The following is a 15,190-nucleotide window of genomic DNA, read 5'->3' on the forward strand; positions in this document are numbered from 1 at the left end:
CCTGCCTTTCATTTTGTATTTTTGCTAATTTTATTACATTTTTACAGATTTTATTAAGCTCTTTATATTTTACAAAGGCTACAGCTGTACCCTCAGATTTGTATTTTTTAAATGCCCTTTTTTTGTCATGTATTGCCCCTTTCACAGAAGGTGTAAGCCATGTGGGGTTTAATTTGAGTCGTTTATACTTATTACCTGTAGGAATAAATTTTGCACTATAATAACTCAAAGTAGATTTGAAAATCTCCCATTTATCATTTGTTCCATTATTTGACATTAGTTCTTCCCAGTCTATATCCTGAATTGCAGCCCTCATCCTGGGGAAATTGGCTTTCTTAAAATTAAATGTTTTTGCCCTCCCAGCCTGCGTTTGTTTTTTACAGTATAGGTAAAATGTAACTATATTGTGATCACTGTTACCGAGGTTTTCACGAACATTGACATTCCCAACAAGCTCTGCATTATTAGAAATGACCAGATCCAACAGAGCTTCACCTCTAGTCGGGTCTTCCACAAACTGGCCCATAAAATTTTCCTGCAACAGGTTGAGGAAATGTCTCCCCTTTGCAGTTGAAGCCGAACCATGACACCAATTAATATCCCGGAAATTAAAATCTCCCATTATCACTACAGTACCCGCCTGTGCAGCCCGCTCCATCTGTTTATATATCTGACCTTCCATCTCCTCAGTTATATTGGGGGGTCTATAGATTACACCAAAAGTAATTTTTTCAGTGTTTACCTCCCTTTCTAGTTCCACCCACAAGGTTTCAACCTCCTCACAGTCTTCACCCACTATTGTCTCTTTCACACTCGCCTTCATATCACTTCTCACATACAGACATACACCACCACCTTTCCTATTTGTCCTGTCTTTACGAAAAAGTGTAAAACCCTGTAGATTTACAGCCCAGTCATGTGAAGAGTCCAGCCATGTTTCAGCAACACCAACTATATCTATATTTTCTTCCAGTATCAAGGCCTCCAGCTCCCCCATTTTGCTTGCTAGACTTCTGGCATTTGTGAACATACACTTTAACTTGCCTGTCAGTTTTTCACTTTTATTATCAGAAATGTGATTTGACATTAATCGGTCCTTTTTATTTCCACTGATGTTTTGTAACGAAAGGATCTCCTTATCTTGTTGTCTAGTCCTCTCCCCACATTCTGTTTCTCCCCCCACCAATATAGTCTGACCCCTCTCTAACCTGGCTACCCCTTTTTTTTCTACATTGACCTCCCTCCTCAGCCCTAGTTTAAATACATGAAATATAATAGAAAATTGTATAACTTTTCATTATACTGGTATAACAAAGTGTATGACCTGTTATGGTATCTAATAAACCAGATATTAAAACCAAGAGATGCACCAAAATGGACTATTATTTTATTTATTTATTTTTTATTTAAATATTCAAGCTATGGAAATAAAAATATCTTCTTTTAAAGCATTCATTTTTAAAATATACAATACAGCAGCAAATATATGATATATGCATTCAATATTTTAGGACTTTTACAATAAAATAGACTATGTAGTCCTGTCCCCATGCATATTCCCAATATGTATAGGCACAATGATATTTGCCCACTTGTGTATAACAGGGATAAATAGAAATATGGACCCAAGAACTGAAACCAGAAGAAAAGTCCATAGGAACACCCGGTCCAGAACTTGGGCAACAAACTTCCAGTCTTCAACAACCTGCAAAATAAACAAAATCACATGCTTTGGTGAGCAGCACCGCTATATTTGCAATGTATGACAGCGCAGAATTTAAGAACATTTCTCATAAAGTGAACTGTTCGTTTTGAACATGTTCATATAATGGATCCATGTGGTATGGATAATATGGCGTTCATAGACTACAATGGGCCCATACTGTACTGTACCATATAAAAGTGGATTGTTAAAGTATTCTCCTCTAAGGACAGATTATATAGGACTAAGACAAAAGTAAAGTGAATTCACCCACTTTGTTCACATACCATAAAGTCAGCCTATGTGGCAACTATGGGGCTTATGGAGAACTCAATTAAGCAACATTCACCTTCTATAGAGACATGGTTAATTAACATGTGGTTTTCACTCTACACACCCCTGATGTTACAAAACAAGGTATAGGGGTACTAGTATAAGGGTTAGATAAGGATGGAGAAAACGAAGGAAAGGCTCCTCAGTCCGAGAATGAGAAAATGACAGAAATGTAAAGATAACCTGTTATCTCTCCTGACATGTCTGTCTTGCTGTTAATAGTTGCATTCCCCACAGAATAACAATTTTGGAGCATCTTTTCTTAAAACTTTTCATTGTGTCGTTCCTGTTTATAAATAATTTGACAACTGGGCATTTCCTTTTCCCTTTTCAATAGGGTATGTCACTACACCGTTTAACACTGTCAGCACTGATTGGATAGTTTCAAAGTGTGTATTGATACGCCACATTGAAAAGATTAATGGTAACACCCAGTTGTCAATTTATTTATACATTTCCAGCGGAACCACAGGGGAACAGAGTAGAGTTTTAAGTAAAAGATGCTTCAAAATTATTATTCTATGCGGGAAATGCAAGTATTCACTAATAGAGACATGTCAGAGGAGATAACAGGTTCACTTTTATTTCTTTAAAGAGTAACTGCACTTTCCTCAAACATTTGATATGTCATAGAGACATATCAAAAGTTTGGATCGGTGAGGTCTGGGTCCTGGGACCCCCACCGTTGCTGAAACCAAGGTGCAGAAGCGCTCAGGTAAGCGCTTTGCACCTTTGGCTGAGATCAGCGATCCATGTCGGCCTGAAGATGGCTCTTATAGAACATCTATGTGAGCTGTCCTCAGGCTGACGAGGAGCGTTGACCACAGCCGAAGGTGCAAAGTGCACATCTGAGCAACGTTGGGGGTCTCAGCACCCAGACCCCCACAAATCTAAACTTTTGATATGTCTCTATGACATATCCAAAGTATGATGAAAGTGCAGTTACTCTTTTAAGTTTCCTAATTTTTTCACCCTTGAAAATACTACCATTTGTTCCCTGATGGTAGTAAAGAACAGGCTAATGGTAGAATTTACTCAATACTTTACTACTCCGGCACATTGTATAACATTAAAGTTTGCCGACCTAGGACAAACAGGAAGGCTCACAGACAATATTTGTAAAATAAATATATTATGTGTGTATGCATAGTATCAGTCAGGATATACTTTTTTTTTGGTTATTTATTATTACATATAGTTGCTGCCTTCCCGTTTATGAAGCACTGCAGAATATTTTAACGTAGTATAATGCTGAGTGATAATGCTTGTGTTATGGTGTATAAAAGACAAGAACAAATGTATTAGTATTACAGATATACTGTCACATGGTATGTGGGATACCATAGCTGCAAGATGAGTACTCCCAAGAAATAACTAAGCAGGATTCTTTAAGTGAAACATTGCTATATTGCATTAAATTTGTACAATTTAGTATATTATAAAGGTGTACCTCAAGTAAAAGGGCAGTATAATGAAGCAGAGTTACCTTTAAAGTGTAACTCCTGTTTCAATAAAAAAAAAAAGTAGGACTTTACTAAACGTCCTCTGCCGCTGAAATATATATCAGCAGCCAGTCTACACAGGGACCATGCTGCATTCAGTATGGGAGCCTAGATGTAATGCGCCTTTGCCCCTTCTTGTAATAGGAATCATAAAGAAAGGTTTACCTTGTCTACGTGTTTACGTGTCTTTGAAAAGTACTTGTAAACCGATAACAAATAAAGTTTGATGTAACCTGTATAACTGTATAGAAAGGTATACATACCTCACGAACTTCATTTTCCTTTACCACATGCCTCGTTATATAACGAATAGAATCCAAAGCAGCTTCTAATGTGTTTCTAGACTTATCTGGTCCATTCACTATACCAGTGTCTTCATTACGTGTAAAGTACCTGTCTACATGGCTCCTCATACAAAGCAGTTTAGGAAGTCTGTGAAGAAAGATCTTCCGGACCCATGGTGCCATTGCATTATGTGTTGAAGAAGACCGATTGTGAATATTTATGGCAAAAACTGTTATAACAATTGATAAAGTCACAAATATCATAGTAAACACTAAGTATTCTCCAATAAGAGGGATGACTTTAGAGGATGAAGGAATGATTTCTTCAATCACCAGGAGGAAAACAGTCAGAGACACAAGTACAGAGGTGCAAAGAGAAATCTTTTCCCCCTCGTTGGAAGGAAGATAAAAAACAAGAATTGTTAAAAAGGATAGTCCAATACAAGGAATAATAAGGAAAAGAGTATAAAACAGTGGCAAACGTCTGATGATGAATGAATAGGTGATGAAGGGGTACCAACAGCAGCCATCTGTTCGGTTCCCCTTGTTTCCTGTAGCAGTTACTATTTCCCATTCTCCGTTATCAAAAAAGTCTCTCTTGTCTACATCAAAGTCTTCAAGGATGATATCAACTTGTGATCCATCATAAGTCCAAGAAGCAAACTTCATGGAACAGTTTTGTAGATCAAAAGGGAAAAAAGTTACATCAATTGTACAAGAACTTTTGTAATTTGCAGGTGGGGTCCAGTTTATTGTGCCATCATATCTCACTACGGCTTTTGTCACGGATCCTTCAAAACGACCGTCAGCACTAAAATATAAGACAATTATGAACATTTAATTGTAATGCACAGCCACCAATTTTTTCAACTTTATATTCACTTTCCATTCTGTAACGTGTTTTTCTCATTTGTATTACTTTTATATGAAGTGTACTTTAAGGCGGGATTCACACGACCGGGTCGTTCCCGAGCCCGAGTGTCGGCCGGTAAAATCGGCCATTTTGCCCGGCCGGTTTGCATTAAGTTTTGCATCCGCGCCGGGCCGGGCAGATCCGGACAGTGACATCAGCGGCAACTCCTGAAGGGGAATCCCCATGTGTTCGGGGATTCAGCTTCAGGAGTTTCCCCTGATGTCACTGCCCAGATATGGACAGAGACATCAAGCGCTCTGTCCAGGAGCGGAATCCCCGAAAACACGGGGATTCCGCTCCTTCAAGGAGCTAAAGTGCGGCTAGCACATAGCAGAGCGGGGAGATACCTCCCCGCTCTGCTATAGTGGCGTCGCTACAGTAGTAGCAGCCGCCGCAGCAGCAGCAGCTGCTAGCGGCGCCATTGAAGGTGTCGCCAGGCCAGGGTGCTTTTAAAACAAGCAGGAGAAGGGAGCCAGCGCAGAGCTCCCTTCCACCTGCTGTACATCCCGGCCCTGCCACACAGTGTACAGCGATGCCATTCGTCAGAATGGCATCAACTCCTCCTCCTCACATGCACTCTGCGCTGTGAGGAGGAGGAGATAGAGCGCAAGCTCCGGAAAACCCGACCATCACTCGGGACACATCCCGGTGATGGCCGTGTATTACCCGGCCCCATAGACTTCTATGGGAGCCGGGCGGCCGGGTACCCGGGCGAAGATAGAGCATGTCCTATTTTTTGACGGCCGGTTTTCCCGGCCATCAAAAAATCGGTCGTGTGAATAGCCCCATTAGGGGTCTATTATTCCTAATGCAGCCGGGTGCCGGCCGGGAAACCCTGCCATGTGAATGAGGCCTAAGGGTTTCCCGGCCGGGTGCCGGCCATTCATAAATCGGCCGACACCCGGCTGCATTTGGAATAAAAGACCCCTAATGGAGCTATTCACATGACCGATTTTTTGACGGCCGGAAAAACTGGCCGTCAAAAAATGGGACATGCCCTATTTTCGGCCGGCCCCCATAGTAGTCTATGGGGCCGGGTAATACACGGCCAGCACCGGAATGTGTCCCGAGTGATGGCCAGGTCTACCGTCGCTCGCGCACTCTCTCTCCTCCTCCTCCTCACAGTGCAGAGTGCATGTGAGGAGGAGGGTCTTTTTTTGCTCCCTGTAGGAGTCGGAATCCCCAATCCCTGGCCGGGGATTGGGTATTCCGCTACAGGAGAAGTGAGTGACTACACTGTCCATATATGGACACAGCGAAGTCACTCATTTCTGCAGCGGAATCCCCGACTCTATGGCCGGGGATTCCGCTACAACAGAAGTGCGTGACTACACTGTCCATATATGGACACAGCGAAGTCACGCACTTCTGCAGCGGAATCCCCGACTCTATGGCCGGGGATGCCGCTACAGGAGAACTGAGTGACTACACTGTCCATATATGGACACAGTGAAGTCAAGCACTTCTGCAGCGGAATCCCCAACTCTATGGCCGGGGATGCCGCTACAGGAGAAGTGAGTGACTACACTGTCCATATATGGACACAGCGATGTCACTCACTTCTGCAGCGGAATCCCCGACTCTATGGCCGGGGATTCCGCTACAGGAGAAGTGAGTGACTACACTGTCCATATATGGACACAGTGACGTCACTCACTTCTGAAGCGAAATTCCCGACCTGTGGCAGGGAATTCCTCTTCAGGAGAAGTCAGTGACAGGGGGGGGTGCAACCTACAGGGGGCAGAGTGGCATCGCCTACAGGGGGCAGGGTGGCATCGCCTACAGGGGGCAGGGTGGCATCGCCTGCAGGGGGCAGGCTGGCATCGCCTGCAGGGGGCAGGGTGGCATCGCCTGCAGGCGGCAGGGTGGCATTGCCTGCAGGGGGCAGGGTGGCATCGCCTGCAGGGTGCAGGGTGGCATCGCCTACAGGGGGCAGGGTGGCATCGCCTACAGGGGGCTTGGTGGCATCACCTATAGGGGGCTTGGTGGCATCACCTACAGGGGGCTTGGTGGCATCACCTACAGGGGGATTTGTGGCATCACCTACAGGGGACTGGGTGGTATTACCTACAGGGGACTGGGTGGCATTACCTACAGGGGACTGGCTGGCATTACCTACAGGGGGCTGGGTGGCATTGCCTACAGGGAGCTGGGTGGCATTGCCTACAGGGGGCTGGGTGGCATCGCCTACAGGGGACAGGGTGGCATCGCCTACAGGGGACAGGGTGGCATCGCCTGCAGGGGGCTGTGTGGCATCACCTGCAGGGGGCTGTGTGGCATCACCTACAGGGGGCTGTGTGGCATCACCAACAGGGGGCTAGGTGGCATTACCTACAGGGGGCTGGGTGGCATTACCTACCAGGGGGGCTGTGGCACTATCTACAAAGGGCTGTGTGTGGCAACAAATTTAAATGAAATTCATCCGATTTTAAAACGGACAGGGAAAAAAACGGATGCAAATCGGGTCCAAATCGGCCGGTAAAAACAGCAACTTGGCCCGGAACGGAATCGGAACGGATGCAAACCGGCCGGGAAAATCGGCCAAAAACGGCCGATTTTCCCGGCCGACACTAGGACCCTGTCGTGTGAATGAGGCCTAAGATGTTGTCCGATTTAGCAAACCCATTTTCAAATACCCCATTAGGGAATATTGAGTTAATAGAGGGAGGTTCTAGTTCAGTCCATTATTTAACCGGTATAATGAACAAGCACAAAGAGAGTCTCTCTCTGGGGGACACAGTATGTGCATCTAGTACATGGCAGCCCATTTATTTCAATGAGAACGGTGTAATGTGGGGGCACTGCAAGGAAACTGAATGCTTGCAGATGGTTATTGGAGATCCCAGCAGCAGAAAAAACCATAATCAGCTTTTTTTTGGCCACCCTTCTAACAAAAGTTTTCACCAAATGCCAATATTAATGGCATTTGGTGAAAACTTTTGTTAGAAGGGTCTCCAAAAAATAAGTTCTACATTTTAAGCTAATGTAAGACTTACTGTCATACAGTTATTATTTTTTTATATATTAACATATTATTTACATATATATATATATATATATATATATATATATATATATATATATATAAAGAAAGAAGATTTGCAGCACTCCAATGTGAAAAAAGTGGTGGTTTATTCAATCCAAGAACAACAGCAACGTTTCAATCCTACAATAGGATCTTTATCAAGCCTATTGTAGGATTGAAACGTTGCTGTTGTTCTTGGATTGAATAAACCACCACTTTTTTCACATTGGAGTGCTGCAAATCTTCTTTCTTTATATACCAATACACGTCCGAGGATCGGGACGTTTTGCTGGGCACCTGATCGATTGATTCCGTGTGAGTGCTGCTGCTTTCTTGTTTGCTACATATATATATATATATATATATATATGTGTGTGTGTATATATATATACAGTGAAGGAAATAAGTATTTGATCCCTTGCTGATTTTGACAATGTGATTTTCTTTTTTTTTTATATATATAATCTATCTCTCACTGGTAAAATTAACCTAGCCTAAAAATTATAGACTGTTCATGACTTTGACAGTGGGCAAACTTACAAAATCAGCAAGGGATCAAATACTTATTTCCTCCACTGTATATATATATATATATATATATATATATATATATATATATATATATATATATAGTGACTGCCTTCATTTTTTGATCTTGCACTCCTCCCATTCTGCCCTCCATGATTTTAATTAGTTTAATGTTGGTTCATACCGTCCCCAGATATATGTAGGCTTAGTCCCAGTTCTGGGTGTATGTGCAGAGTAGGTCCCCACCTATGGAAGACGCCTTGTCGTGGCAGGTGGGCAAATACAATTTGATCAAAATATGCACTAAGAACCTCCCTATTGTAAGTAGATTTAGCAGTAATGCATATTTATTTCTATTTAGTGGCTTAGGTGACATTGGTGTTCCCAGTGTTCTGTCGCCATTATCTTGTGTGCTGTATAAATTTGCAGTCACAGGTGTTCTTGCACCTGTAAACAAGTTTTGTTTCATTTTGTTGGAATGTGCTGTTCAAACTTTGTGTTGTTTATGTGATTCATATATGTGGGGTTAGTGACTGCCTCCATTTTTTGATCTTGCACTCCTCCCATTCTGCCCTGCGTGATTTTAATTAGTTTAATGTTGGTTCCTATCATCCCCAGGTATATATGTAGGCTTAGTCCCAGCTCTTGGTGTATGTGCAGAGTAGGCCCCCACCTTACAGAGGTCGCCTTGTCGTGGCAGGTGGGCAAACACTATTTGATCAAAATGTGCCCTAAGAACCTCCCTATTGTAAATAGATTTAGCAGTAATGCATATTTATTTATATTTTGCGGCTTAGATGACATTGTTGTTCGCAGTGTGCTGTCGCCATTTCTTGTATTACATTATATATTAGGTGGCCGTGGATATTATACAGATAGATTGTTCTATCATTTAGCAGCTAATGTAATATTGTGATGTTTCTAATGCAACACAAGAGGCGTCATTGTCATTTTCTTTATTTTAAAGATGTAATGAACTTACTTATCATAAAGAACGATATCAGGAATCCAGATAGAATCTGATGGAACACGTATTGAAGTTATCCCAGCAAATTCACTAGGTGCCCATCTTAGTTTGACATCAACCCATTCCTGATAAGAAAACAAAAGAAAAAAATATATAAGAAAACTAAAAATGTTATGAGTTTCTAAAAAATCCTAAAAATGTCCTCTGCTCCGATAACTAGGAAGATAAATAAAGGGGTATATTCACATTAAAAGATTGTTTTGCTGATACAATAATTTACCATTGTTGTAACAATAAAGACAAATAATCATTATAGCTTTGCTAATAATCAATTGCCAACATTTTATGCTTATGATACATATATGTATACTTTGCTTCTGAAATGTATTTTATATAATCGTGCTAGCTAAGGTTTGTTCATAAACAAATATCAGACTTCTGGTCTCCTTATCAGGCATTCAAGGCTGTTCTGATATAAGATTTCCAAGTTTACTGGAGACAGACAGGATATTCTAGACAACATATAGCTTGTAAATAGAATGATGTGTTATTCGTACGCATTTCTTGTGTGGCCAATAACTTGTAAGGAGGTTCATTGATGGCAGTTAGCCAGACAAGACCTTTAAATGGCTAATCTAAAAGACAATTTTTAGATCTTTCTAAGTCTTGAGAGGATCTTTCTTATTTCCTACTTCTCTCTCTCTCACACAAACTTTTATTTTAACCTTACTTTATAATAAACTTTTTATTTCATTTCAGTATTGTGTCTCCAGGTTGTGTTTTATTTCTGGGTATCTTTTAGTATTTTCTGCTAATAAAATCCCAGAGTATATATAGTCATATGCTATGCAATTCTAAAAGGATACTTATGATTTATTTTTCCCCTGATGCGTTTACACTAAAATGCCTCCAAATTGGTATTGTGGCTATAAGGCATAACAGTTTTTACCCTAAAGATTGAACTGGTGTTTGTACAATAGCTAAGTTATTAGCAGCTTTCTAGATGACCTCCCAAAATAAAATAAAAGTTATAATTTTTGTTTGATAACGGGACTCAAGACATTTTGTGTGAATATTAAATGCTGAGGTTAAGTTTCATGTAAAGTTCTGGATCAACGTGCCATAGAATTGGACTATTTGAGGCATGTGTAAGATAAAAGTTGTAGCAGTGTGTTATAACTGTGTAATTGATAACTTCGCAGAAAGAATGGATTCCCATTTGTAAAAAAAAATTGTTGTGAAAGGAAAATTTTAGAAAAGAAAATTCAAATCAGAAACTAAACCTGGAACTTGTCTCTTGTATGCACAATATTATTTTGATTTTGCTGGGGATTGACCAGCAGTTTTATAAGAAAATTATGTGACCTTTATGGTGCCATGACTTGGATCAGAAAGTCATCTGAACACCAGCCATAAGGTCCGGGGGCAGGAGGATTGTGAGACAGAGCCACTGTATGCGGTAACCTTTTGTACCCATATTTAACGTCTCTCTTTCCTACTGCTCAGGTATGGCATGGTGCAAATCATCTTCTGTTTACACTCTCAAAATGAATTTACTGTTTAAATTGAGTGATCAAGGGAAGGTTTGAGGACGTTCCAGCCTGAGACTTGATTTTTTTACTTCTATGCTTTCTATCTCATCACTAAGGAATTCTTCGTACACGAGAGATGCCCCAACAAGTTAACCTTAAGTTGCATGGACCATTGGAGGCAAAGATCATGACTAAGTTTGAACCAGTTGTGGGAACTGGGTTTTTGGGCTTTGGAAGACACAGATATTAGCTCAATGGGGCAAAGTCGGGCACTTCCGTTTTAGAGGTATCGGGAACCAGCCCGCTCACTGTGTTGAGACATAGACATGGTCTGGGATCTGTAAAAGCATGAAACCAATGGAGACAGAGGGCTCCAGAAATCCATAAATGATTGGTTCAGTGGCCTAGGAGGTTCAGGTATTCTGCATGTGTAATACAGATTATTATATTATATCATCTGTTTTATGTCACATGTCACGTGTTCATAATGTACATTTACAGAGTCTGGACAAGTAATGGACCAGACTCAACGCTTTCTCTGTATGTTAGATTAGTCTCCATTTTAAGAACACAAAATGAGTTCAGATCGTATATTACAGAATGTTCCTTATGTTCTTGATAACTAAATGTTCCTGAATGGTTCAGTATGTATTTCTTTTACTATAAACATAGCTACTTTTACTGCACCAATTTAAGGACTGTTATGGCTAGATATAGAATGCTGCGTTTATATGTGTTAGTAAACAATGTTTCATTTTGGCAGGAAATCTGTATTTCCTTAGTGGTTACAAGGCCTGTAAGTTGGACCTATATGTTCAGTAGGTAATTGGACTTTAGGAAATCTAGTTCCAGCTGGATCAGATAAAATCTGACCCTTTTTGAGGAGTTCACTTTCTCTTTTCATCACACAGGTTTCTGACTTAAACAGGACATATAATCTAGTATGGAGATGACTAATTATTTAAATCCAAGATGGAGAGGATGAGGTATTAACATTATGAAAAGTTAAATCTGTACTCTCACATAATGGATCAGGGTATTATCTAAACATATGATGCCCTTACAGAGATATCTTTAGAGCTAGCAAAGTCACGCAGGGCAGCTTTGCAAAATTGGATAGCAGATGATTTTTTTTTTCACTGGCCGCACAAGGTGGTATGCGTGCGCTGGCGGGGAATGAGTGCTATAGCTCTGGTATTGTACTAGGGCATTTACAGAAGGTAAAAGCGCTTCAAAGGTTATCATCGGAGTTTGGCTAACTAGAGTGAGACCCATTCTCGTGGATGGGTTCAACAAACGCTTGGTTGAGTGTTTCTTTTTGGCACTTTCCTCAAACCAATAGTTGCAATAATTTCTCTTATTTTTTAATATTTATGTCGCATAGCATTAAGATTGTGTTACTAATGGTGTTTATGTAATAAACAAAAGGGGGAGTTGATAAAGAAAAATAATCATTATAGCTTTTGCTAATAATCAATTGGCAATATTATATGCTTATGATACATATATTTATACTTTGCATCTGAAATGTAAGTTATATAATCTTGCTAGCTAAGGTTTGTTCTTAAACAGTATTCTCTGAATATCAGACTGCTAGCCTCCTTATCAGGCCTTCAAGGCTGTTCTGATATAAGATTGCCAAGTTTACTGGAGACAGACATGATATTCTAGACAACATAAAGCTTGTAAATAGAATAATGTGTCAATAGTACGCATTTCTTGTGTGACCAATAACTTGTAAGGCAGTTCCTTGATGGCAGTTAGCCAGAAAAGACCTTTAAAATGATAACCTAAACTGAGTCTTTAGATCTTCTGTCTAAGTCTTGAGCAGATCTCCGTGGCCATGTCTTTCTATTTCTTACTTCTCTCTCTCTCTCAAAATTTTTATTGCAACCTCCCTTCTTAATAAACCTTTTATTTAATTTCAACCTGAGTTTGTTCAGGAGTTCCTTATCACAAAGTATGCTGCCTTAAAAAAACAACAACAAAAAAATGGCACCATGGCCCCTTGTTGCAGATTTGCCTCGGGTTTCCCCCATTCACATCAATAGGGAAAGCCACAGGATTAAAAATCACATAAAAATTCATTAAACCACAACCACTGATCACAGAAAAAACAAGGAAAACCTGCATGTATGTACCCTAACTAGGCAAATCTTTTTTGGAATACATTCTATTTTTGGCCAACTCTACCTCCCACATCCACTATAGTAAAGAACTTATGTATGCATGCTGTACAGAGCTGTAGAATATGTTGGTGATACAGTGTATAAGCCACGTAAAATGATTTGCTGTGGAAGCAAGTATAGAAGTACTGTGAGGAGCAAGTACTGTAAAGAAGCTGAACATAGGTTTCTATCATATAGGAATATTATTCCTTTCCATTTCCTTAGGAAAACAAGACTGGATGATATTAGAAGACACAGAAGTGTTCAAAGGCTGTTTTTGACACATTTGACAGATTTTCTTATGGATCAATAGAGTTGTACACTGCCCTATTATCCTTATGCAAATTAATAAAAAATCTGTCAAGAACTGTCCTCTGACATCCCGCATACTCTCCAATGTCCTAACATTCCAATGTGAATAAAGTGAATTCATTTGTGACACCGTGGACTGCTGGACAATATACAGGGTGGGCCATTTATATGGATACACCTAAATAAAAAGGGAATGGTTGGTGATATTAACTTCCTGTTTGTGGCACATTAGTATGTGGGAGGGGGGAAACTTTTCAAGCTGGGTGTTGACCATGGCGGCCATTTTGAAGTCGGACATTTTGTATCCAACTTTAGTTTTTTCAATGGGAAGAGGGTCATGTGACACATCAAATTTATCGAGAATTTCACAAGAAAAACAATGGTGTGCTTGGTTTTAACGTTACTTTATTCTTTCATGAGTTATTTATGTCATTATGGGTGTCAGGTCCGAGCATTCCTAGATGAACAGTTTCCTGGAAAGTGGATTGGTCGTCGTGGGCCAGTTGAATGGCCCCCTAGGTCTCTCGATATGACCCCCTTAGACTTTTATCTTTGGGGTCATCTGAATACAATTGTCTATGCTGTGAAGATACGAGATGTGCAGCAACTGAAACTACGGATACTGGAAGCCTGTGCTAGCATTTCTTCTGCGGTGTTGCTATCAGTGTGTGAAGAGTGGGAGAAGAGGGTTGCATTGACAATCCAACACAATGGGCAGCACTTTGAACACATTTTATAAGTGGTCAGAAACTTGTAAATAACTCATGAAAGAATAACGTAACGTTAAAACCAAGCACACCATTGTTTTTCTTGTGAAATTCTCGATAAGTTTGATGTGTCACATGACCCTCTTCCCATTGAAAAAACTAAAGTTGGATACAAAATGTCCGACTTCAAAATGGCCGCCATGGTCAACACCCAGCTTGAAAAGTTTCCCCCCTCCCATATACTAATGTGCCACAAACAGGAAGTTAATATCACCAACCATTTCCATTTTATTTAGGTGTATCCATATAAATGGCCCACCCTGTAGATGTGTGGCCCATATGACAGTTTTGCTCAGCTAAAAAATGGTTGTTTGGGAATTAAAAGTTCATTCAAAATGGTGGAAATCAGTGGGTGAGAAAGCTGCCTGTACACTTTTGGAAGGAAATGTTTTTTTGTTTTTTTTTATAAATCAATGTGTTATATGTTTTAAGCAACGTTCAAATTGACTTTTATTAAAAATATTGTTTGACTTTTTAAGATGCAGTTTATATGTATTCTGTATAGCTAGAAGCTGTATAGTTCTGTCTCAGCCGATTCTGTAAGTTCAGCTGAACTGACTGCTCGGCTGAGAGTGAATCCTGCATGTCTCTGACATGCAGGATCCATCTAATTACTATCATATATAAGTTCATAACTTAGATGTGATCGTTATTAGCTGGATCCTGCACGTTAAAGACACGTAGGACCAGCTCTCAGCTGAGCCGTCAGTTCAGCTTAAGTGATGGAATCAGCTGAGAGAGAACAATACAGCTTCTAGCTACACCGGATACATAGAATCTGTATCGTAAAAAGTCTAAATATTTTTTTTAATAAAAGTCAATTTGAAAGTTGCTTAAAACATATAGCACATTGATTTATAAAAATAAAAATTGTAATAAAAGTCAATTAAAAAATTTGCTTTAAAACACCTAATTAAAAAAATTGAAAATAATTATTTCCAAAGGTGTACATAGGCATTAATTAAATTTCAGCAGGTCTGAAATATGTGTGTTAGTAAGGTTACATTTCCACCACGTCTGTGCTGCGTGGTTGGCTTATATGCCAGAAAAAAAACTCCCGATCTATACGCCAGCAAGCCCACTGACTTTAATAGCCAAACATCTGCCATTAGAGAGTCTTTTTGAGATTTCTTTGGCCAGTATATGGGATCCTGCAC

General features: G+C 40.1%; 1 protein-coding gene across 1 annotated transcript in view; it reads right to left on the minus strand.

Moving 5' to 3' along the window:
* Window positions 1–1,418: 1,418 nt before the first annotated feature.
* The window catches only part of LOC142749608 (neuronal acetylcholine receptor subunit alpha-5), a 34,267-nt gene continuing 20,495 nt past the window's right edge, over window positions 1,419–15,190 (minus strand). The window contains exons 4-6 of the mRNA XM_075857867.1: window positions 9,270–9,379; window positions 3,801–4,632; window positions 1,419–1,705 (exon numbers count right to left, since the gene is read on the minus strand). Of these exons, the coding sequence (XP_075713982.1) occupies window positions 1,532–1,705; window positions 3,801–4,632; window positions 9,270–9,379 (1,116 nt within the window). The 3' untranslated portion in view covers window positions 1,419–1,531. The remainder of the gene's footprint in view (window positions 1,706–3,800; window positions 4,633–9,269; window positions 9,380–15,190) is intronic.

The sequence above is a fragment of the Rhinoderma darwinii genome, chromosome 3 (genome assembly GCF_050947455.1).
Source record: "Rhinoderma darwinii isolate aRhiDar2 chromosome 3, aRhiDar2.hap1, whole genome shotgun sequence".
Lineage (NCBI taxonomy): Eukaryota > Metazoa > Chordata > Amphibia > Anura > Rhinodermatidae > Rhinoderma > Rhinoderma darwinii.